General features: G+C 33.5%; 2 protein-coding genes across 2 annotated transcripts; both read left to right on the top strand.

The window, feature by feature from the left end:
* On the top strand, positions 4,678-6,825 carry LOC18612295 (aspartyl protease family protein 2). Its single transcript, XM_007049021.2, has 2 exons — positions 4,678-5,342; positions 5,805-6,825. The coding sequence occupies exons 1-2, from the start codon at positions 4,720-4,722 to the stop codon at positions 6,616-6,618; spliced, it is 1,437 nt and encodes a 478-aa protein (XP_007049083.1). The 5' UTR covers positions 4,678-4,719; the 3' UTR covers positions 6,619-6,825.
* On the top strand, positions 15,452-21,873 carry LOC18612294 (methionine aminopeptidase 2B). The gene is made up of 12 exons (XM_018114020.1): positions 15,452-15,636; positions 16,146-16,310; positions 17,299-17,335; positions 17,425-17,532; positions 17,814-17,913; positions 18,050-18,195; positions 18,284-18,375; positions 18,514-18,608; positions 19,530-19,626; positions 20,269-20,412; positions 20,515-20,732; positions 21,600-21,873. Exons 2-12 carry the CDS (start codon positions 16,157-16,159, stop codon positions 21,708-21,710), a joined length of 1,302 nt encoding a protein of 433 aa, XP_017969509.1. The 5' UTR covers positions 15,452-15,636; positions 16,146-16,156; the 3' UTR covers positions 21,711-21,873.

Raw genomic sequence — 22,608 nt, 5'->3', positions numbered from 1 at the left:
ATCAAAAGGTCTATGTAATAAATACCCTATAACCGTTAACCCTAATATCGTCTACTGTTTCATTTTACTTGGCTTGCTCGTTTTTTATAAAGGACTCATATCTGTCCTTTAAATCGTCCTTCGCTTTGCATTGGACTAATAGCAGGTTAACGTATGGGCTTCGAAGGTATTTGCTGGCCAAGCTCACACGTGCATCTTCATGGCTTAGGTTGAGGTGAAGCCTCAAGAGAAGGTGTGATTTCACCATGCGGGGGGGCCTCTGCTGGAGTTGGGACAGAAGCAAGATGCACGAAAGTTGTAGTTCGACTACTCGTAAGATGAGGCCCCTCTTCGACCTCAGATGGAGGAGATGGAGCCTCGAGAAAAGGCATGCGATGAGAATGCTAGGTTGCCTCTACTGGAGATGGGATAGGAGTAGGATGATGTTCGATCGGGCCAGCGGGAAGTGAGCTTTGAGCCGATGTACTTGATTGATTTATGCCACCTATATCATCAAGATCAACCCTAGTACCGCTGCCCTCTTTGTCTCGCTCACCATCCTTTTCACCCATCAATCGATCTTAAACGATTAAAAAAATCAAACACATTAGAATAGTGTATACATTGCACATGTTATAACTCACGCATGAATAACATAAAAGCTCATACCTCAAAATGGTCGATCAGTCGACAAACAATCTGATCCTCCAACCCTTGCAGTGAGTGTTGGATATGCTCATGAAGTGACTGCATCTACATCTGCATCGTTCGTTGGATCTCCAACTACATTGACTGATGGATCTCCAACTGCATTGCATGCATCTGTATCTGCATATTCGTTTACAATGATTTGAGGTCTTTTTTCCACTGTGTCAGCATCTTTTGCAGCTCTCACTTAATGTTTGTAGTCATTTACGGACGCAACGGTGGGTTACACGGCTCAGCATGAGGGGCAGCACCTGAAGCAGGAGAAGGGGCAACAGTAAAAGCAAGATGAGGAGCAGTAGGAGTAGCAGCATGATGAGTAGCAGGAAAAGCACCATGAAGAGCTGTAGGAGGAGAATCAGGTGCCTCAGCAGCACCTGAGAATGGACCTCCTCTTTCGTGGTGCGTCTTCGCTTAACAGCTCGTCGTAAAAGACTTTTCCCTTTGCGGTCTATTACTTTCCTCCTTTGCTAGGGACCAAATTCTGGCCGACCCTCCAACTTTCATAATGGAATGTATTGCTGCCCCTCGGAGATATTGACCTCAATGTCCGCCCAGTATGCGCTCAACATCTCTTTTGCCATTGGCTCCAACGTCCTCACTGTGCACAACTGCACCAAAACATACATTCCCATTAGGTATAACCCTCGCTACCCTATGACAATAAAAAAAATTTAATAAAATAAAAAAATATGGTTTCTTTACTCACATTGCTCTCTCTCTCCAAACTTGCAATAATTGAGTGGAAGCTTGTAGGCCTCTCGTCACATTGCCATTTAAGCATTCTCGGCCAAACCTGTTCGGGTTGTCACTGCCTTCAGAACAAGCTTCTGATTTTAGGTATTACTTCCAATGCCCAAAATTGCACATCAATTGTGTAACATTTTTACTCACCTCATAAATTCTTATGCAAAAAGAATAATGATAATGATAAACATTAGGGTATAACAGACTACCTGAAACGCCCATATGAATCCGTATAGGTGGTAGCACTTTCTCTCTGCTACGCCCACAGCAGGAGGTTCGAAACCCCTCATCAAGTAATCCACAGTCAAACTCCAAACATATGTGCCCCATGGAAATGTATTCCACTCGTCGATGTTCTCGACCAGCGATAACAACCATGGAACCACTGATCGTCTGTAGTCTTGACTGAATAAAACATTGGTCTCGATCAAGACGAGGGCCATCTTGGTCGCGTCTTCCTCTTGCTGAAACTGCTTTCCCTTGAACGTATCTAAAACATGTTGGATCTTCACCTCTTCTCTTTCCCCGATCCCTAATATCGTAGGTGAATTCCTCTAGGGAGGGCCTCATACTGATTGACAATAAGGGCCGGCAAGGGACCAAACTTCAGTCTTGTCACAAGACAAAACTCCCTTTTAGAAAATCGGGCCTTCGTTTTCCCTATTGCAAACCATAACTCTACCTCGATGGCGTCAGGTTCATTGATTATACGCAACATTAGGTTATGCATGAGACTGGCGCAGAATAAACTCTTGTCTGATTCGACATCCATCATGTGCCCAAAGCATGTTCTCTTAAAGTTTTCCAACTCGTTTACTTGACACAGTATCTCACGTATCACGTGCAGATGTGACCACTTACAGTGGATGTTAATGCCCACATTGAACCCCCATCAGTGCCTCGGTACACAAAGTAAAGACTCCACGTTATTCTGCTCTGTTCCTGTGCTGGCCATCTGCAACATAAAACAAATAACATTCTCATTTTAGTCATGTTAATACCATCATTGTTGATTAACAAAAAAACTAGAGGAACTTTTTAGAAATAGCCCTCCTCAGAAGCTCACTCAAAAAATAACTCTCACAATATTTTTAACTGTTTTTAGACAACCATGAAACAGAATAATTAATCCAAGTGTGGAGCATGGATTATTAAGTAAATCAACATATACACATTAAAGCATTACAATTAACCCAAAATAATACAAAATGAACCCAATGTCGGTCATGTAATGCCATGCAGATAAATTTCATGCAGTTATGACACTCGTGCAATTTCCTACAACAAAAGTCAAGCAATGCCTAATCAATTAGTCACGCAATTACTAACATTAAATCACGTAATGATTTATAAACAAGTCATGCAATTCTAAGAACAACTAATCAAATCACGCACACACTAACTGACGCCATGCCTGAACAATATTCACGTAACAACTTAGAAACTAGTCATGCAAAGACCTATCAATCAGTCACACAAAGTTAAACCCTTATGCAATCACGCAAAACTTAGGTGACCTCAGGCCAAAATCCACTCATGCAAAAGGTGCCAACCACGTAAGCAAGCCCTCAGTCACGCAATATCTAAACCCTCAACCCAATTCCTAACAAAGGGTCATAGCACATACATATCAACCAATCACGCATGGCTAGTCACCTTTCCACCCCAACAACACCAACAATACCACCTTAATGTTTATATTCAAAAATTTCAAATAACAAAAATATCAATATAAACAAGCAATATGTATAGATTTATACTCAAAAACCTAAACCCTAAACATGAAAAATAACCATTTCTCCACATGGTTCAAAATAAAATAAAAAATTCATAAAAAAAATATTATACCTTTCTCAGCGTAATGTCAACTTCCTCTCACTGCTCAATATGTGAACTACCTTTATGCGAATAATAACCACTCCAAAATTCTCCTACCACTCCGAAAATGCTCAAAAGTTAAACTGGCGAGGAATGCTTTTGATAGAATTGCTTCTGAGAATATGTACGATCTCTCGATGAAAACCGAGGAGTTATGGTCCATATAAACATACTTGACCCGTTAATAAGTTTCGGGTCGAGGCGCGGAGCTAAACGAATGAGTGCGAATGTGTCAGTTTCATTAAGGACAATTTTGTCCAATTTTTTTCTCTTGGCTAAAAACAATTAAAATTATAGGGGGGGTCATTCTCAGAAACGCCTTATGCATGAGGCCCATTTACAAAATGAACTCCTAAAATCATCTATCTAATTTTGTTCATTAAATTCTAGTCTTCAGATATTATGGCTATCACAAATGGAGGTAAAAAAAAAATAGAAATTAGAAACTGCAAGAAAAAAAATTTTCCCCAAAAAAGATTTAAAAAGGTTAACAACAATTTCTTTGACTAACTTGATTGAATCTCTTCAATCTTTATTTCAGATTTCGCATTGAACACTGTCCTAAAATTCTCTTTGCATCACACAATTTTTAGTTCTCCTCCATCTCTTTTTCTCAAACACAATTGGAATGTTTTTTCAACTCAATATTTTGATAGAATACAACTACTAAATTCAAAATTTGACCTATTAGAATCAATGATTAACATCAGGTCAGTATAATTGACCACAACCTTAAGTCAATAACTTTAGAAAAAAAAGCTTGACGGTTTTAACGATTGGATAGACATTAACAAATTTTGAAAATAAAGAGATTTAATTTATACAAATTATAATAAAGGATTTAAATCTAAAATTTAATAAAATAAAAGAAATAAATTCAAAATTTGGACAAAAATTTTGAGTTGGATGGACCAACTCAGCAACCGATACCATAATTAGCATGTATCCTAACGTCATCATATTGAAAATTTGATAAGTTGTTATTAGATTATGACCGACCGAACAAAATGGACAATTAATCATTTCTTCTACATTCAACTTAAGTTATTATCAAAATACGTATTGAGATTCTTAATTTTACATGACTACCAAGTTTTCAAATTATCCCCATCCCTTGATAGACGTCAGATTTCTAAGCAAAAAAGTCAGCATATAGATAGAGCCAGGACAATTATGTTTTTCCCCTCGAGTTAATTGATCATCCATTATGGATTGTAAAATTGTCCCCATTGCTATTATCAAACATCAACAAGTGTAATTATTTCCGCAAGTTCGGCTTAAATCCCTCTCCATTGTTAGTTTTCTTTTCCAATTTTTTTCTTCCTTCTTCTTCTTCTTCTTCTATCTTTTGTGTCTTGGTACGTTTTTTTCTTTGACCGGTGTTTGGTTTTCCTTGTCACCCTTCCAAAGATGGAGAGGTCCATCTCCCTCGTTTTCCTTTCATTGTTCTTGTTCTTCAATCATAGTTTCTTCTTTCAGGCTCATGCTTCCGAAGCTATTACTCCTCCAAATGAGAAGGTTCGGTTTAAGCTGATCCACAGGCATTCACCTGAGCTTGGAGAAGACCATGGAACGACCCTGGGGCCCCCAACCAGTACAAGAGAGCGCATAAAACAGCTCGTCCACAGCGACAATGCTCGGCTACATACAATCTCGCAAAGGCTAGGCCCAAGAAGGATGACTTTCGAGATGAAGATGATGGGAAGCAGCAATCTGGTAGAGCTCCCAATGCGATCGGCCGCTGATATAGGGACAGGGCAATACTTTGTTTCGTTCAGGGTAGGAAGCCCTCCAAAGAAGTTCATTATGATAGCGGATACAGGGAGCAGTCTTACCTGGATGAGATGCAGCTACAAGTGCAAGAATTTTTCCATGGACAGGACCAAACTTCATGAGAGGATATTTTACGCTAATCAGTCACGTACCTTTAAGCCAATTCCATGCTCCTCTGACGTTTGCAAGGTTGAGCTCTCACAATCTTTCTCTTTGGCCCTTTGTCCTACGCCAATGGCTCCCTGTGCCTATGATTACAGGTAGATCTTCTATGTCGCCTTTAATTCCTTTCTATTTGCTATTAACCCCTGCATAACCCTTTCAAAATGCTGCCAATTAATTGTTGTTCGCTTTGCATTCCTTTCTTAATTTCCCTTTTTAAACCCGTAGGCATCCTGGTTCTATAAGATATGATTAAGATGGAATTAACTAAGATAAAAAAAAATACTAGCTAGATAGGATCATATGATGCATGCGATTTGATGTATAATGAGAGTAAAATGCAATTTTTATTCTGTCTTATTTGGTGTAATGATTAATAATATGATTGATGTAAGATAGAATGAATTTCTCAATATATATTGTCATGAAAATTACCTATCTGTATACTATAAAAATTTGTAAAAGAAAATTTAATCAAGAAATTTTTAGAGAAAATTCTTTTCGTCATGAAAATTACCCAATGTTCCTCTTGCTAATAAATAACGTTACGTTGTTGGTAGATATGCAGATGGCACCAGAGTGGTCGGAATCTTTGGAAATGATACTGTTAAAGTCCGCCTTAGCGGCGGCCAAAAGATAAAAGTGACGGACGTAATGGTCGGGTGTAGCGAGGCAATACGGGGAAATTTCCATGACATTGATGGAGTGATGGGGTTAGGTTTTGACCAGCACTCTTTTGCAGTGAAAGCAGCTAAGGAGTTTGGAGACAAGTTTTCATACTGCTTGGTTGATCATCTGAGCCCTAGTAATCTTGTCAACTTTCTTGTCTTCGGAGGAGTTACTAGTTCTCCATTGCCAAACATGCAATTCACGCAGTTGATCCTTGGAATAGTAAATCCATATTATGCAGTAAATGTTTCTGGCATCTCAGTAAATGGTAAAATGCTGGATATCCCATCATATATATGGGATGTTAAGGGTGACGGTGGGGTTATTATGGACTCAGGTTCAAGCTTAACATACCTGGTGAAACCTTTATTTGATAAAGTCATAGCTGCTTTTCAGGCCCCTTTAAGCAAATTCAAGAAACTGGAACTGAACTTGGGGCCCGATTATTGTTTCAGTGCTGCAGGATTTGAGGAGTCATTGATGCCAAAACTGGCATTCCATTTTGCTGATGGAGCTAAGTTGGTGCCGCCAGTGAAAAGTTATGTCATCGATGCTGAAGAAGCGGTGAAGTGTCTGGGCTTTTCATCCACGAGTTGGCCTGGACCTTCCGTGATTGGCAATATTTTGCAGCAAAATCATTTGTGGGAATTTGATCTTTTAAATAGCAGGTTGGGTTTTGCTGCTTCAAGCTGTACATTTGACTGATCATATAAATAAAACTATAGTCCTTCAGAGTTACTCTTTTAAAGCCCATTTGGGAATTATCCTAGAGTTGGAGTACTCTATTTATTGGAAGTCTTGTCTGCAGCTTTCAGGTGTATCATTATCATGGATGTATATTCAGTGAAGTGAAGTGAAGTACTTACCATATGGATTTTATGTAATCGTTGAACCCTTTTCTTTTCTTTTCCATTTTTTTCTGGATCAAATCATTTCCATTTCAAGAGAAGCTTAGTTTAAAAGAAATAATAATGATACACATAAAAACACACGTATATGTGCAAAGGAGAAACGTATCAGGTTTGTCCTTTGTTGACGAAAAGACATGCAATCAAATCACAAGGGCAATAGAAATTTAAAACTTTTTCACTAAGTAAATTCAAATTTTTGTTATTTAATAGATATAAAACCTAATTAGAGGAGAAAAATCATTACACCTTAAGATCTTGGAGTCGTAATCACAAGGTTTTTACACAATAACAGTTCTTTGCATTGAGTTCGGATCGCAGCAAATCACAAGTTGTCTAAATGTTCAGTCTCTAATAGTGATCCACAAGAACGTCTCTTACCATTATGCTAAAGGAGATTCAGTAAGTTTATACTTGTAGAGCCTAGTGCTAGCTAGGGGAGATCAGGCTTCCAAGGTTCCCTCTTCACAAGGAGTCCAAACACAGCCAAGAATATGGAGGAATACCAATTAGCTGTAAGTTATCAACTTCTCGTAGTGCTAATGTCTGTAATTCATTAGATTCTTAATATGTTAACAATAAATATAAATATAATTTAAGGTAAATTAAGATTAGATGAATTAAAGTGTTTTACATTCATCATCAATTCTCAAACAGATTAATTCATAGTTATAAATCAAGATTGACATTGAGTAATACATCATAACTATCTAAGTGTCAAGAAGAATGACAGTGGTTTGACTCAACATATTTGTGCATAGTTTTACTGTGTAATTAATATATCAACAAGAAATAAAACATGTTGTAGTGTCTATACCATATTATTGTTTTGCCATTTTTGTTCTTGTAGCTAGTCTTTTAACTCCTTAATGAAATTTGAAAAAATCATTTTTCAGATTTTCATTCTACCTTGACCAAGGATTTTCTCGAGTTAAGATATTCCAAGAAATAATTGAATATTCTCTCTAGTATCACTTAGGATAATAAATCTTTTATTGATCATTCAGCTACCTTCATATGCTTTATGTTGCACCCAATGTCCATCTCTTTATGAGCATCCTTGATTAAGACCACTTTAAATAGTACAAAGTATAATAGTCCACAAATAAGGCAACCTGATGATTTGAAATCAAAGGATCACTTATACGATTGTCACATGATAAATTATTCCATAGATACTTGAGTAATAATACCAAATAAAATTCTCATTGTGGGTCATGTTTAATGAATTTGTTCATGTAACAAGTATTTGCATGTTAGTTCATGCATCCCATATTTCAATTTATGAGATCAATTACACACTTTATAAATGAGGAACATAACATTATGCTAGTCCCTCGGTTTTATCAATAGCTAGTTCTTTACAAAATATTATCTAGGAACTTTTAAGAAATCTAATTTCATGCAATAATGATTTCATAATTATAACACTTTACAATTCATTTTGCATAACATATATAATTCCATGGATTTTATTTAGTCGGTTATATACAAGTTTTACAAAAAAAAAATAATGTCTTTTATTAAAAGTAAATACTTAAAATACATAATCTCTATACAACCAAATAAGATGATAAGCCTTTGAACTTTTATTACGTTCAATTAAGCTCTTATACTTTTATTTTAAACTAAATAAAACATTTTTCTTATATTGCGAGTCAAATAAGCCATTATGATTAGTGATTGACTTAATTAAAATATTATTTATCATTCTATACCGTGTGACACTGACGTAACATGCTAACATGTCATAATTAACAATGATATGGCATGTTAACATATCATATTTACTAATAACGTGATATGCTAATTTAGTACAATAACATGACTATGTGACATTTTTCACCTCCACATTATCGCTATGTTAGTGTTATGTGGATATAGAATGATAAGTGACATTTTGATAAATGACAATTAGTCAATCATTAGTAATAAAAACTTGTTTGACTTAAAATAAAAGAACAAGAATTTATTTGAATATTTTAAATAGTTTAGGAGCTTATTTGAGTATTATGTCTTATAATTTTATATTAAATGTAGTAGTTAACGATCAATGTACTACATTTCAACAAATAGAGTATGATATTATTTAATATAATAATCTTTCCAAATGTCCTTAGGATTCTCTTTAGCAAAATTCATAGCAATACTTACCAAGTCAAATTAATGTAAAATTAATAAAAAGTGTGACAAATTTTTATTAAGTGTCATATCTTGATTTTTTGGATTTAAAAATTAGAGTCCATTTGATAACCGTAAAATAAGCTGTCGAGGGAAAATTTTTTCTGTGTAAAATATTTTTTAGGAAAATTTAATATTTTTTGTTGTTTGAATAAACTGTCAAAAATATTTTTCATTATTTGGATCATCTTTTGAAAAATATTTTCCCTATCGTAAAATTATAAAAATGATATAATGTTATGAATAAATATGTGAATGTCTATTATATTATGACTCAAGAAGTGCAGACCAAGTCAAACAGCCTAAAAGGTAAGTTACAAGAAATGTAATATGATTTGAACTCTTAGATAGAATTAGATTATGACTATGATTCAAGGGGTTGTTAGCCTATAAATAGACCCATTCACTTCATTTGTAAATATACACTTCAATAAGATCTTTTTCCCCCCTAAATACTTTCTTTCTTCTCTTTAATTATTCTTTCAAATTATTTTAAGATTTATTTCATAACACGTTATCAGCACGATTCTCTGATCTCTCAAGTTTTGAAATTATTTTGTTTTCATCATCTTCAAGCTTTAAATGGACTTCAACGATTTGGTTTTGATTTATAGTTTTAGCAAATCAGGTAAGTGTTGCTATTATTTTGTTTTCATCATCTCCAAGCTTTGAAAGAATTTCAATGGTTGATCTTTAATTGTTTTGGTTGTAATAAATCAAGTAAGTGACTTGATATCTCTTTAATATTTTTATTTTCTAAAAATCAACTTTAATATGAATTTTACTATCATATAGTATATATTATATTCTGTCCCTTGATTGGAAAGCGAATTTTCTATAATATAACTATTAATGAAAAATTATAATATCTATTCCTTGAAGTGAATGTGACAAACAAGCTATTAATAAAAAAAATTATAAATTTATCCATTCCCTAAAGTGAATGCGATATCATTTAATACTTATGGTCATTGTCATGAATCTATCTATTTCCTGAAGTAAATGCCACATTATTTAATAGTTATGATCATGGATATGGAAGAGGTTGTTATAATAATTTAAACTATCACTATTTTAATTCTAATAATAATTTTACCACCATAAGTGGATAATAATTTTACTATAAGAATCTAAGAATAATTTTATTATTAGAAGTGGATGGATAATTTTACTATTAGAATATAAGGATAATTTTTCCACTAAAAGTGGATGGATAATTTTTTCACTAAAAGTGGATGGATAATTTTACCACTAGAAATGGATGAATGCTGTAACCCACTGACTCACCAGAAGTGAATAATCCATAAAAAAAAAGTGGATGAATACTTTTAACCCACTAGAAGTGGATGAATAATGAAAAGAAAAAAATGGAAAGAAAAAAAAGGAGGAATATAGTAAACATATTGTCATTGACGTGGCATGAAAGATCATTGGTTACGTACCTGTTGTACATCTTGAATTGAATCAAGCATCACCGAAAACTATAACATCTTGTGATGATTTTAATCATGGCCAAGTTGATATAGCACATCAAGATATTTATCCATCTTGAAAGAGGACTTGATTATATGATTGGTAACAAAAATATTCATGGTTGATTTTCTTGTCTTGTAGAAGGAATTGATCATTTAATTAGTAATGGGAATATCCGAGAATTAACTTAATAGTAATTGGTATGTTTTAGTATAACTATATTATGAAGATGCTTTAATATGTTCTTATTATATTTAAAGGATATGTTTTTATTATGTATTTTAATTATATATTTAATGTTATTTCATTTTAACTTCTAAATTTCTTATTGTATATATGTTCTTATTTAATGTTAGTTCCTCTATTACTTGTAAATATGGATATTCGTATTGTTGGATCCAAGATCTATGATGTAAATATATATCTAGTAGATATTGCTATAACACACTATATTTAAAAAAAAGAAATATTTTTCCTACTTAACAACAAAAAGAAAAAAAAAATCAAAGTCAATTCAATATCTGGTAGTACAAAATTAATTGAAGGCTCTAAAAGAGCTAATATTTTACTACCTAGAGGAATAAAGTAATAGATGATGTATTATTTTCTATTAAGTCTCACAGAAGTTTATTAAGATATTTGTTTGAATAGATATCATATTGAGACAACGAATGGAGGAGACACTTAATACCTCTATATTGCAATTCTCTCAAGTAGAAAGTGTGTGTTGAAAAAAATTACTCGCTTTATTCTCAAAATTAAACAATACAAATATTAGAATAATTGAAACTCATAGTAAACCAAAAGTTTACTAATGATGTTGATGTTTGGCATGACCGGTTGGACCATCCCAGATCAATAATGATGCAAAAGAAAATGATTGAAAATTTATATGATCATTCATTGAAAAACTAGAAGATTTTTCAATCTAATGAATTTTATGTGCTGCTTGCTCTGAAGGTCAATTATAAGGCTATCACCAGCTAAAGTTGAAACTGAATTCCCTATGTTTTTTTAATAATATTCAAGGTTATATGTGGATTCATACATCCACCATGTGAACCATTTAGATATTTTACGATTTTAATCGATGCATGGACTAGATGGTCACATGTGTGCTTATTATAGCTTGTAATTTGGCATTTGCAACCATTCATTTGCAAGCACATTTTCTTGGTTATGTAATTAAGATTATTTGTCTTGATAATGCTGGTGGATTTATATCTCAAGCCTTTAATATTGCATATTAGTTGGAATAACTATTGAACAGCCTGTTGCTTATGCTTATACACAAATGGTTTAACAGAATTATTTATTAAATGCTTCCAACTGATTGCAAGCTTATGAAATTCAAACTCCCAATGTTGACTTGAAGGCATGCCATTTTGGATGTAGCAGTATTTGTATGCACAAGGCCAAACGAGTTATTATAAATTCTCCCTATATAATTGGTTTATGGTCAGGAACCAAATATTTTCTATATAAGAATTCTTTGAATGTGCGGTATATGTTTCAATTGCTCTACCACAACGCACAAAGATGGGTCCTCAAAAGAGGTTAGGAATATATGTTGGATACAAATCTCCATTTATAATTAAATATTTAGAACTATCGATAGGAGATTTATTCATGACAAAGTTTGTCAATTGTTATTTTGATGAAACAATTTTTTCAACATTAATGAGAGAAAATAAGCAGCTGAAAGAGTAAATTTCTTAAAGTAAATTATCATTATCTAGTTTTAATCATCACATAAAGCAATATGAACTTGAAGTTCAAAAGATAATTATTTTGCAAAATATAGTAAATTAGTTGCCAGACGTATTTACTGACCTAAAGGGAATAACTAAATCTTATATACCAACTGCAAATGCTCCTATTAGCATTAATGTCCCTGTAGGACAAGGCACGCCAGAAGCGTGGAAACCAATTGATTCCAAAGGTAAATCCTAAAAAAAGAAAAAGAGCAAATATTTGAGATGGTCAGAAAGAGGAAGTAGAAAACTCTAGAAGAAACTCTTGACATAATTGAGAAAAATTTTAGAAGAAATTTAAGTACCTGAAATTAGTGAAAATAAAGATATCTCAATAAATTATGTCATGATGAGAAAAGATGGAATCGGTAAATAAACATCGATGATATTTTGTATATAATATAGAGCTCACTATTATGAAAGAAAAATAAAGATCTTGAACTTATATAAATGATTGGCCAATGTGGAAAGATGCAATCAAAGTGGAATTGAATTTAATTGCAAAATGTGAAGTTTTTGGACCTGTAGTCCATACATCAAATGATGTAAAACTAATGAGATATAAATAGGTATTTGTGCAAATACAAAATGAGAAAAATGAGATTATGAGATATAAAGCACGGCTTATCACACAAAGTTTTACCCAAAAATCTGGTATTAAATATTAAAAAAGATATTCTCTGTGGTGGACACAATAACAATTCTATATTAATTAGTCTGACAATAAATGAGAAAATGAAAATGCGTCTAATGAGTGTAGCTACTGCCTATTCATATGGCTCATTTGATATCGATATCTAAATGAAAATCCTTGAAGGATTTATGTTGCTTGAAGCACAAAATTTGAACTCTCAAGAAATTCACTCGACTAAATTAAATAAATCTTTATATGGATTAAAGCAATTCAGACACATGTGGTATAATCGCCTTAGTGCAAATTTTTTAAAAGAAGGCTATAGTAATAATCCTATATGCCCAAGCATTTTATAAAAAGGGTTTAGATATGAATTTATTATAATTGTTGTTTATGTTGATGGCCTGAACATTATTGGAACTCTTGAAGAGTTATTAAAACCGTGGATTACTTAAAGAGAGAATTTAAGATGAAAGATCTTGGAAAAACAAAGTTTTGTTTGAGTCTTTAGATTAAACACTTGACAAATGGAATATTTGTCCATTAATCTAATTTTATAGCAAAAAGTGCTAAAACGATTTTATATGGAGTTAGCATATCCATTGAGTTCACCAATGGTTGTAAGGTTATGAGATGTGAAAAAAAGACATTTTTCGACCTCGTGATATAATAAAGAACTTCATGGTCCTAAAGTACCATATCTTATTGAAATTGGAGCATTAATATATCTTGCTAGCAATACATGACTTGATATAGCAATTGTTATGAATTTATTAGCAAGATATAATTCTTTTCCAACTCGAAGACATTGGAATGGAATTAAACATATACTTTGATATCTTCGAAGAACAATGGATATGGATTATATAATTCAAATGCATCAAAATAAAATTTAATTAGTTATGCAAATGCAGAATATTTATTTGATCCACACAAAGCTCGGTCCCGGATAGGTTATTTGTTCACATATGGAGGTATGGCTATTTTATGGCATGTTATAAAGCAAACTGTAGTTGCTACTTTTAGCTATGCAGAAATTTTAGCAATTCATGAGCAAGTTATGAATGTGTCTGGTTAATATTTGTAACATAACATATTCGAGAAATGTGCGGCATGTCAACCAAGAAGAAAATTCCAATAACGTTATATGAGGATAATACTACTTGCATAGCACAGTTAAAGAAAGGATACATTAAAGGCGATCAAACAAAACATATTTCGCCAAAAATTCTTCTTCACTCATGATCTCCAAGAAAAAGGTGAAATTATTGTTTAACAAATTCAGTCAAGTGACAATCTAGCAGATTTGTTCACCAAAGCCCTTCTTATTGTAACAATTGAAAAGTTGGAATGTATCATTTTAAAGATCTCTATAATGCAGTCATCAGGTGAGTAAAATACGCATTGTACCTTTTTCTTTCATCAAGGTTTTTCCCACTAGGTTTTTTTTGATAAGGTTTTTAATGAGGTAGTAATTCAAAAACGTATTCTTGAAAAGAATTATGTACTCTTTTTCCTTGACTAGGATTTTTTTCTTATGAGATTTTTTCCTAATAAGGTTTTAACGAGGCATATTCTTAATACAATTGGACATTCAAGGGGGAGTGTTATGAATAAATATGTGAATGTCCATTATATTATGACTCAAGAGGTGCAGACCAAGTCAAACAGCTTAAAAGGTAAGATATAAGAAATGTAATATGATTTGAACTCTTATATAGAATTAGATTAGGATTATGATTCAAGGGGTTGTTAGCCTATAAATAGATCCTTTCACTTCGTTTGTAAATATACACTTCAATAAGATCTCTTTTCTCCCCCTAAATACTTTCTTTCTTCTCTTTAATTACTCTTTCAAGTTATCTTTATTTGTTCTTTTAAGATTTATTTCATAACATATAAAAACTAATTCTCTAAGTCTGAACATATTAATAGTCATTAATTATCTATAATCTCTAAAACTTAATTTTCAACATTAAAAATAAGATAAAATACCTCTACCTCCTTAAATTTGCCCATGTCCATTGATATTTGAAATAAACACTTCGGTCAAAACGTGTGAATAACGTTAATGACAAACATGAAATATCTAAAATGCCCATCACATTTAGATTACAGTGCCTTATTATTTTAAAGGAAATAAAAGGATGCTATCTTGGGATCTTATTATTTTGAAAGAAATAAAATGTGGATATTTCAAACCATGTCATTTTGAGGCTTTTAGATCATAATGTCTTATTATTTTAAAAAAAATAAAAAGTTTTTAGGTCACAGTGTCTTATTTTTTTAGCGTGGTAGAAATTATCTTACGTTCCTCGAACAAGTAAAACAATTTTCACAGTAAACAGGACTTTTACCCGTTGACTCGTAGAACTTGTTTCCTTAAGATTTCATTTTCAGTAATTCAAATGCCATTATGTCCTGAAAATATTTTCGGAAAAAATTTTTACTTCAAAATAAACGCACCCTAAATAGAATTTGGATTGGTATTGGACCAAACTGTGTAATTGGGTCGAATCAACAAAAGGCCCAACCAAAGTTTAACAAAATGGGCTCCCCTTATATTACTTCGACTCCCACCCAACCCAAAAGAAAGGTAGAAAATTAAAAGAAAAGAGCAGCAAGTAAACGCTGCAAGAAAGAGAGGAACTTTGCATTCGTTCACTTCTCCGTTCCTGGGGAGGGTTTTTGTTCCTCATTTCTCTCTATCTATTCTAACAAAAAGGGATTAATTGCAGAGCTTTGTTTCGTTTTTCCCGATCGAAATAATCCGGTAATCATCTCTCTCTCTGAGCTCTCTATTGCTTTCATAATCTAATTTCTTTTTCTTTCTTTCAGGAATTTTCATTCTTTATGTTCTTTAAACTATTTCAGTTAATACAACAAAAAGTGGGTTTACAGTTTATTACGGAGTCGGTTCGATCCTTGATCACATTTCCATGCCGTGTCCGGAAAAAATATATATTTTTTTACTTTTTCTGCCTTTATCAACTGTGTCGGATACGTATCCCGGAGTGTCTGTATGAATGCGGATACGACACCTGTGCACAAGGTGGTGTCTGGTGTCTCTGGAGGCAGTGGCAAAGTTAGCTTTTTTTTTAGCTACTGCTTGTGAACACTGGAGATATTTATACTGTAAATAGAGACTTATACAGCTTATTGACCAATAAGTAGTATGTTGTTGTTCAATTGTGGTTATCATGTTTCAAATTGGAAACTTTGGGCAATCCTTATGTCACTTGAACAATTTGAATTTTGCATTGATGAGTTTTGCACAAACAGGGTGTGCAGTAATGGCGACTGAAAACGTGAATAATGAAGTTAGTGTGGGAGAAATTGAGGAGTTAGAGACTTCAAATGGCATTGAGAAATTAGAGATTTCGAATGGCAATGATGAGGTCTCTGAAAATTCTTCATCAATGCAAAAAGATGAAGATGGGGGAATAGGTGATGAATTTGTTGTTGGATAATTCTATAGCTTTTCTCACTGTATGCATACTGCTGCTTGTCTCGATCATTTATGTATTTTTCATATTCAGTAAATGCTGCAATGGCATTTTAATGTTTTCTGCGTGATTCTCTTCCACAAGAGGTTCTCCAAGTAACTTTTTAAGTTGCTCTGCCAAATTATATAAACTTATTTCAAATGCTAGTTAAATGATACTGAGCAACTCATATAAAGGGGATTTGCAGGTTTTAAGAGACTAAGATCCTTTCTGTGTGTGGTAAAAAAGAATGATTGCATTTTCTTTGTAAATGTGATGCTTTTGTCTATTCTTCCAAAACTAACGGTTATATCGTACTCATCTAGTTAATAAATCATTAGTATAGTCTTTTTTGTGAGCTTTTCATACTCTGATAGAAAACATAAAATAACAACATTTTCACTATGTACATTAACATTGGCACAATCTACAGATTTGTTGGAAAAGAAGAGTGAGGGAAGCTTCTGGTTGATTTTATTTTGTTTGTGGGGAGTGCAGGTTTGAAAGTGGATATGTTCTATCTTGGCAATATGGGTTTGTAGCGTAGGAACTTAGCTGTATAATTGCTCTTCTAAATGTTAATATTTGAAAGTTATTATTATGTTGTAAGATTAACACAGGATCATCTATCATGTGACTGAGAATGGTAGATGCCTAAATTGTGATTATGCTTCTATATCTCTCCAACCTCCAATTCCCGATCCATTTGGTTTTGATTTAAGGTATTTATCTTCGAATAAGATGATAGTGCTTCGCTCGAAGGCTTAATGTTTCAATGGTATTTTTGTGATTGCAGTTTTGAGTTTTAAGGGAGCTTAGTTATGATGCTTTTTTAATTTAAATGTCATGTTGTAAAGGTGATTTAACTACTTTGTTTTATAAAATTCAACTGCTCTGTTTTTTGCTAATATATACATTTTTCTGCATTTTTTAAAACTGTTTCCTAGCAGAAGTTGCAAAGAAGAAAAAGAAGAAAAATAAAAGCAAGTGAGGACCTGATTCTAGCTTTATTAAGTTGTTTTCTTATGAAGATGTTCAGTTGAGAGTTAGACAATATTATGTTCTGTAACTCACAGGAAAAAGAAGGAGCCACTGAAGCAGACTGATCCACCGTCTATTCCTGTTGTTGAGCTTTTCCCATCTAGGGAGTTTCCAGACGGTGAAATTCAACAGTACAAAGATGAGTGAGTCATGCCATTTTCTTGAAGCTATTTTTAATTGCAAGTATTCATTATATTTAATTCCCGAAGTTGAGATAAAGGAATCTGTTCAGTGCATGTTCTTTTTCTTCTAAATTATAATAAAATACAAAGGTTAGGTTGTGACACAAGGGCTTCCTAGGGGGCACATGCATCTTCTTTTGTCTTTGCTGATATAAATGTAAAAATTTATGCTGTATAAGGTGATCTCTTTTAAATTTGTCTGTGTGAAGCTTGAATATTTATTGTTGGTATTGGTTTATCAGTAATTTGTGGAGGACTACCTCTGAGGAGAAGAGAGAATTGGAGCGCCTTGAAAAGCCAAAATATACTGCTGTCCGCCAAGCAGCTGAAGTCCATCGTCAGGTCTATATATTTCTCATAAATATATATTTTTCTGCTTGATAAGAAATTTTTATATTATTCAATGTGGGCAAGTTTGGCTTTGGGGATTTTTGCTATTGGTTTTTGGTCTTAACCTGTATTGCTTACACATTCTTAGGTTCGGAAATATATCAAAAGCATTTTGAAACCTGGCCTGTTAATGACTGACCTGTGTGAGACCTTGGAGAACACAGTTCGCAAGCTAATTTCAGAGAATGGTTTGCAAGCAGGGATTGCATTTCCTACTGGATGCTCTCTCAACTGGTTAGCTTTATGTTTGACATTTGATGCATTTACTATTTACACTTACCTTTAATTGGCTGTATCTATACTCACCTCTTTCCTGGGTCAGGGTTGCTGCTCACTGGACTCCCAATTCTGGAGATAAGACTGTGCTTCAGTATGATGATGTGATGAAGTTGGATTTTGGAACTCATATTGATGGTAATACCATAGTTGCTCCATCTTGTTCTTCTTTGGTCCGGTCTATTTGCTGTATAGCTACATAATTTCCTCTGTGGTTACGATATTACATACTTTTGAACTGGGGTTGTTATCAAACATGAGTTATTGGTTTTGCAGGATATATAGTTGATTGTGCCTTCACAGTGGCATTTAATCCTATGTATGATCCGCTTCTTGAAGCTTCCCGTGAAGCAACCAATACAGGCATCAAGGTACTGGATCCATTAGCCTATTGAAGAGAGTATGGCTATTGGTCTTGGTTTTGACTTTCTTGTGATTAAATATATTTCCCTTAGTAGGCTTATTCTTGAACATGTTTTTTTTTTTTTTAATTTTAGGAAGTTGCTGATAGATGAAAAGAAATTTCAGCCATTTTTTGTCTGTCAAATTTTATCTCTTCTAGTCTCAGTTAATTCAAGTCCTAAATGAATCCTGGAACTTGATGTCTCCTAGAAACTACCACCTTCTGTGATAGGTCATATCTACACGTACATAACTTACCATTATATCATTCTTTTCATTAAAAGTTTGGGACCTGTAATTAAGTTTGATGTATACAGTATATAAATGTTGTTGTGTATTGTTCTGCACACTGTTTCTGTTAGCTCAGCATGTTTGAGAGGAGAGAACTAGTAAGAAAAGAGAAGCTAGAATAATCTTGTCTGATATGGTTGAAAAGGAATCAAAGGGGACTTAAAATTGGAAGCATTAGGTTCAAGGTGCACTGAAATCGTTCACTTAAATGTGTACAGAAATATATGGTGATCAAAAAATGTCCCAAGAGGAAAGGATTTTTCCTTGTTATACTTTGTGCTTGCTTCCCTTCTCTTTCTTGAATCGGTGGAAGACAGCCGGTTCTGATGTACCTTTTTTGCCCTACCAACCTTTCCTTCCTTCTGAACCATCAAGCCCAAAAAAAGAAATATCCTGTTCTTCCTTTCTTAATGATTCCACATTTAAACTATCATCTCTTTTTTGTTCTTGTTGAATTTGTTGTGATATATTGATGTATGTGTGGAGTTATGGTTGTAGTCTACGATCTTTGAGGTTCTTTTATCTACACTAGTATTCACTAATTTCATTGAAATATATACCAAAGAGATCGTGTCTTTGATGGTCATTTAATTGGTCAGGAATCTGGTATTGATGTCCGTCTTTGTGATGTTGGTGCTGCAATTCAAGAGGTGATGGAATCATATGAGGTTGAAATAAATGGGAAGGTGTTTCAAGGTATGAAATTCTGGAGAAAGTTTGAATATTTAAATACAATTTATTGTGGGAAAATTGCTGTTACTCAGCTTTTAGTCTGTGCATGTGCTTGAGATAACTGACAAGTTAGATAATTTATCCTTGTTCAAAGAATGTAGGTTTGTTTTATCGCCACTGCAAATTTAGTTTTTGTTAATTATTATCATCATTAAGTACAAATAAGTGGGCTTTTATTGAGTGGTGTCAACACAGAAAATGTCTGCAAGATGAAATTTGTGATAATTCTAATTTCCTTGGATACATACCTATGAGTAAACGAAAACAATATATAGGTGGTTTTGCATTTAAGTGACATCAAAAACCTTCATGAGTATATATATAATGGACATTAATTACAACTGGTAATTGCATTTGATTGACATGATTTTAATATGGTTTTCAGCAAGCTTTTCTCATTTTGGACTGCCAATTGCATATATCACCATTTGTTTTGAACCTTCCTCCTTTTCTGGAAGCAACATATGGTTGAAGTTGCTGAAATTTTTTTGAAACAGATATGATCTAATAGCTAAATGAAAATTATTTAAACATACACCGAGAGTCCTTTGGATATCTGTCTTTGTATAAACTTTTTATAAGGTGATTTGTATATGTCATTGGCAGTCAAAAGTATCCGAAACTTGAATGGACACAGCATTGGGCCCTATCAGATACATGCTGGAAAATCAGTTCCTATTGTGAAAGGAGGGGAGCAAACAAAAATGGAAGAGGGTGAATTTTTTGCCATTGAAACCTTTGCTTCTACAGGTAATGATTCTCATCTGATAGGGAACTTAATCGTTTGCATAATAGATGGCAGTTGGTGTATATCATGACCTTTGGTGTAACCGGTCATTCATTTTTGTGCAGGGAAAGGGTATGTTAGAGAAGATTTAGAGTGCAGCCATTATATGAAAAATTTTGATGTTGGACACATTCCTCTGAGGTTGCCTAGAGCTAAGCAGCTGTTAGCTACAATAAACAAGAACTTTTCTACATTGGCCTTCTGTAGACGGTATTTAGATCGCTTGGGAGAGACCAAATATCTGATGGCACTGAAAAATTTATGTGATGCTGGCATTGTTCAGGTATCTTCTTGCCATTGGTCTTCAACTGTCTTTTTTTGAAATTTTTGGAGTTGCACTTTGTTTCAAGTCCTTATTGAAAACTTTTTGATGGCCTTCCTTTCTATATATGGTATGCATTTGTCCAACTTTCTAAATAGGTGTCCACCCTACTCTGATTTCAATATTTCAAGGCTTTCTGGTGTAAATTGGGCTTCTATGTGGACTGGAGTCACTGGATAGTCTTATCATGACTTTACTATCATTTAGCTTTATGGCAGTGATTTGGGTCCATCCATATAGAGATGAATGTGTTTCAGAGAAAGCAAGTTCTAATGGTGACACTGAAAACAAATAAGTATGAATGAGTAATAGGTGTTAAACAAGCAACAGCTGACTTGGCCTTCAGGCAGTTTTCTATTTAACTAATGGTAATTAATTTAGTGAACATTTAGGACAGATTCCTCAGAAATCAGTCCACAATATGATGCTGATGCTGGTAGCACATACACATACATTGTTCTATTCCAAAACACATTCAATATTGTCTTGTAATTTTCAATGTGGTTTGTGCTTTATAATTTACATAATGGGAATTCTGAAACCCGCTTTTGATCAGGGCTGGTGTGACAGGTTCATTTGTGTTGCTGAGTAGTTTTTGAACTATACTATGCTTTGTCGGTTCATAATTCTACATGATATATGTTTAAATTGGAGTCGATATTGAGTTGGTTTTTGTGCCATGCAGAACAGATACAAAATTATTGATCACAAAGGGCTAAAGAACCTATCTTTTATAGTGTTAAACTTCAGTATTCTTGTTTTTTCTTAATTCATGATGTGGTCTGAAATGCGAGTTGAGACTATTGAACTTTGTACTTTTTCTTGCAGCCGTATCCTCCTCTGTGTGATGTTAAGGGTAGCTATGTCTCTCAGTTTGAACATACCATCTTACTGCGGCCAACCTGCAAAGAAGTTATATCTAGAGGTGATGACTATTAAGGGGAAAAAGCAAAAGGTTTTGTCAGTAATCATCTCCTTGCATATTTCTTTCCGTTGGGTATGAGTTAGTGGAAGCTTTAACTGTGTACTACAATTTACTGTAATTTTAGCAACTCTACTTTTGTGTTTTGAAGCCCCGAAGTAGTGGATTCTATGTTTGGCACTTCTGTGCTCTTTGGTGTGCCACGTTTGAAAGATGAGATATTGAGTTTGGCAATACTTGGTAGGAAGAATAAGATGGAAAAACAGTGAGTGTCAAAGGCTAGGAGAGAAGTGAATAGCAGAGCAATAGACATGGATTGGACGTTTTCCTTTCAATACTGAAAAAGATTTGTGGGAGGGAAAGCTAGGTAATGAGAAAAGATACCAAATTTTTAACCCTTTTACTCTTTATTTTTTTTAATCTAATGATAATCTGTAACGAGTATAAAATGATGGTAACTTGCCCAAAATTGCTAGCTAGGATTGACTCTTTATCTTTTTAAAATTTAATTTAGTTCAAAAATAAAGTGTAAAATATTTTTTAATATTAATATTGAAATAACCCTAATAAGTAGTATTTGAATATAAGATCATACAAGCTTAGTCTTCCTTTCTTCTTCTTTTTTGGTTCATATAATTCAGAATTATATAATTAAAAATAATTATTGGTTTATAAATCTTGCCTTTTTTTTTTATATGATTAGATCTAAGTTTAAATTTATTAAATTAAAAATCTCAAATTCTAATGTTTTACGTCCGACGACTTAGTCATAAGAAGATTTCCAAGTCCAAAGAAGCAAACAATATTTAATTACTTCTGGCTAAATCTTTTGAAGTTCGGAAAGCTGTATCAGTAAGAAAGGAACAAATCCATTATGCAAAACCAACCTGACGGGTGTGAGCACTAATCCGTTGA

The sequence above is a fragment of the Theobroma cacao genome, chromosome 1, assembly GCF_000208745.1.
Source record: "Theobroma cacao cultivar B97-61/B2 chromosome 1, Criollo_cocoa_genome_V2, whole genome shotgun sequence".
NCBI classification, from domain to species: domain Eukaryota; kingdom Viridiplantae; phylum Streptophyta; class Magnoliopsida; order Malvales; family Malvaceae; genus Theobroma; species Theobroma cacao.
Note: the sequence above shows the minus strand (reverse complement) of the source record. Positions and strands in the feature narration are given on the sequence as shown.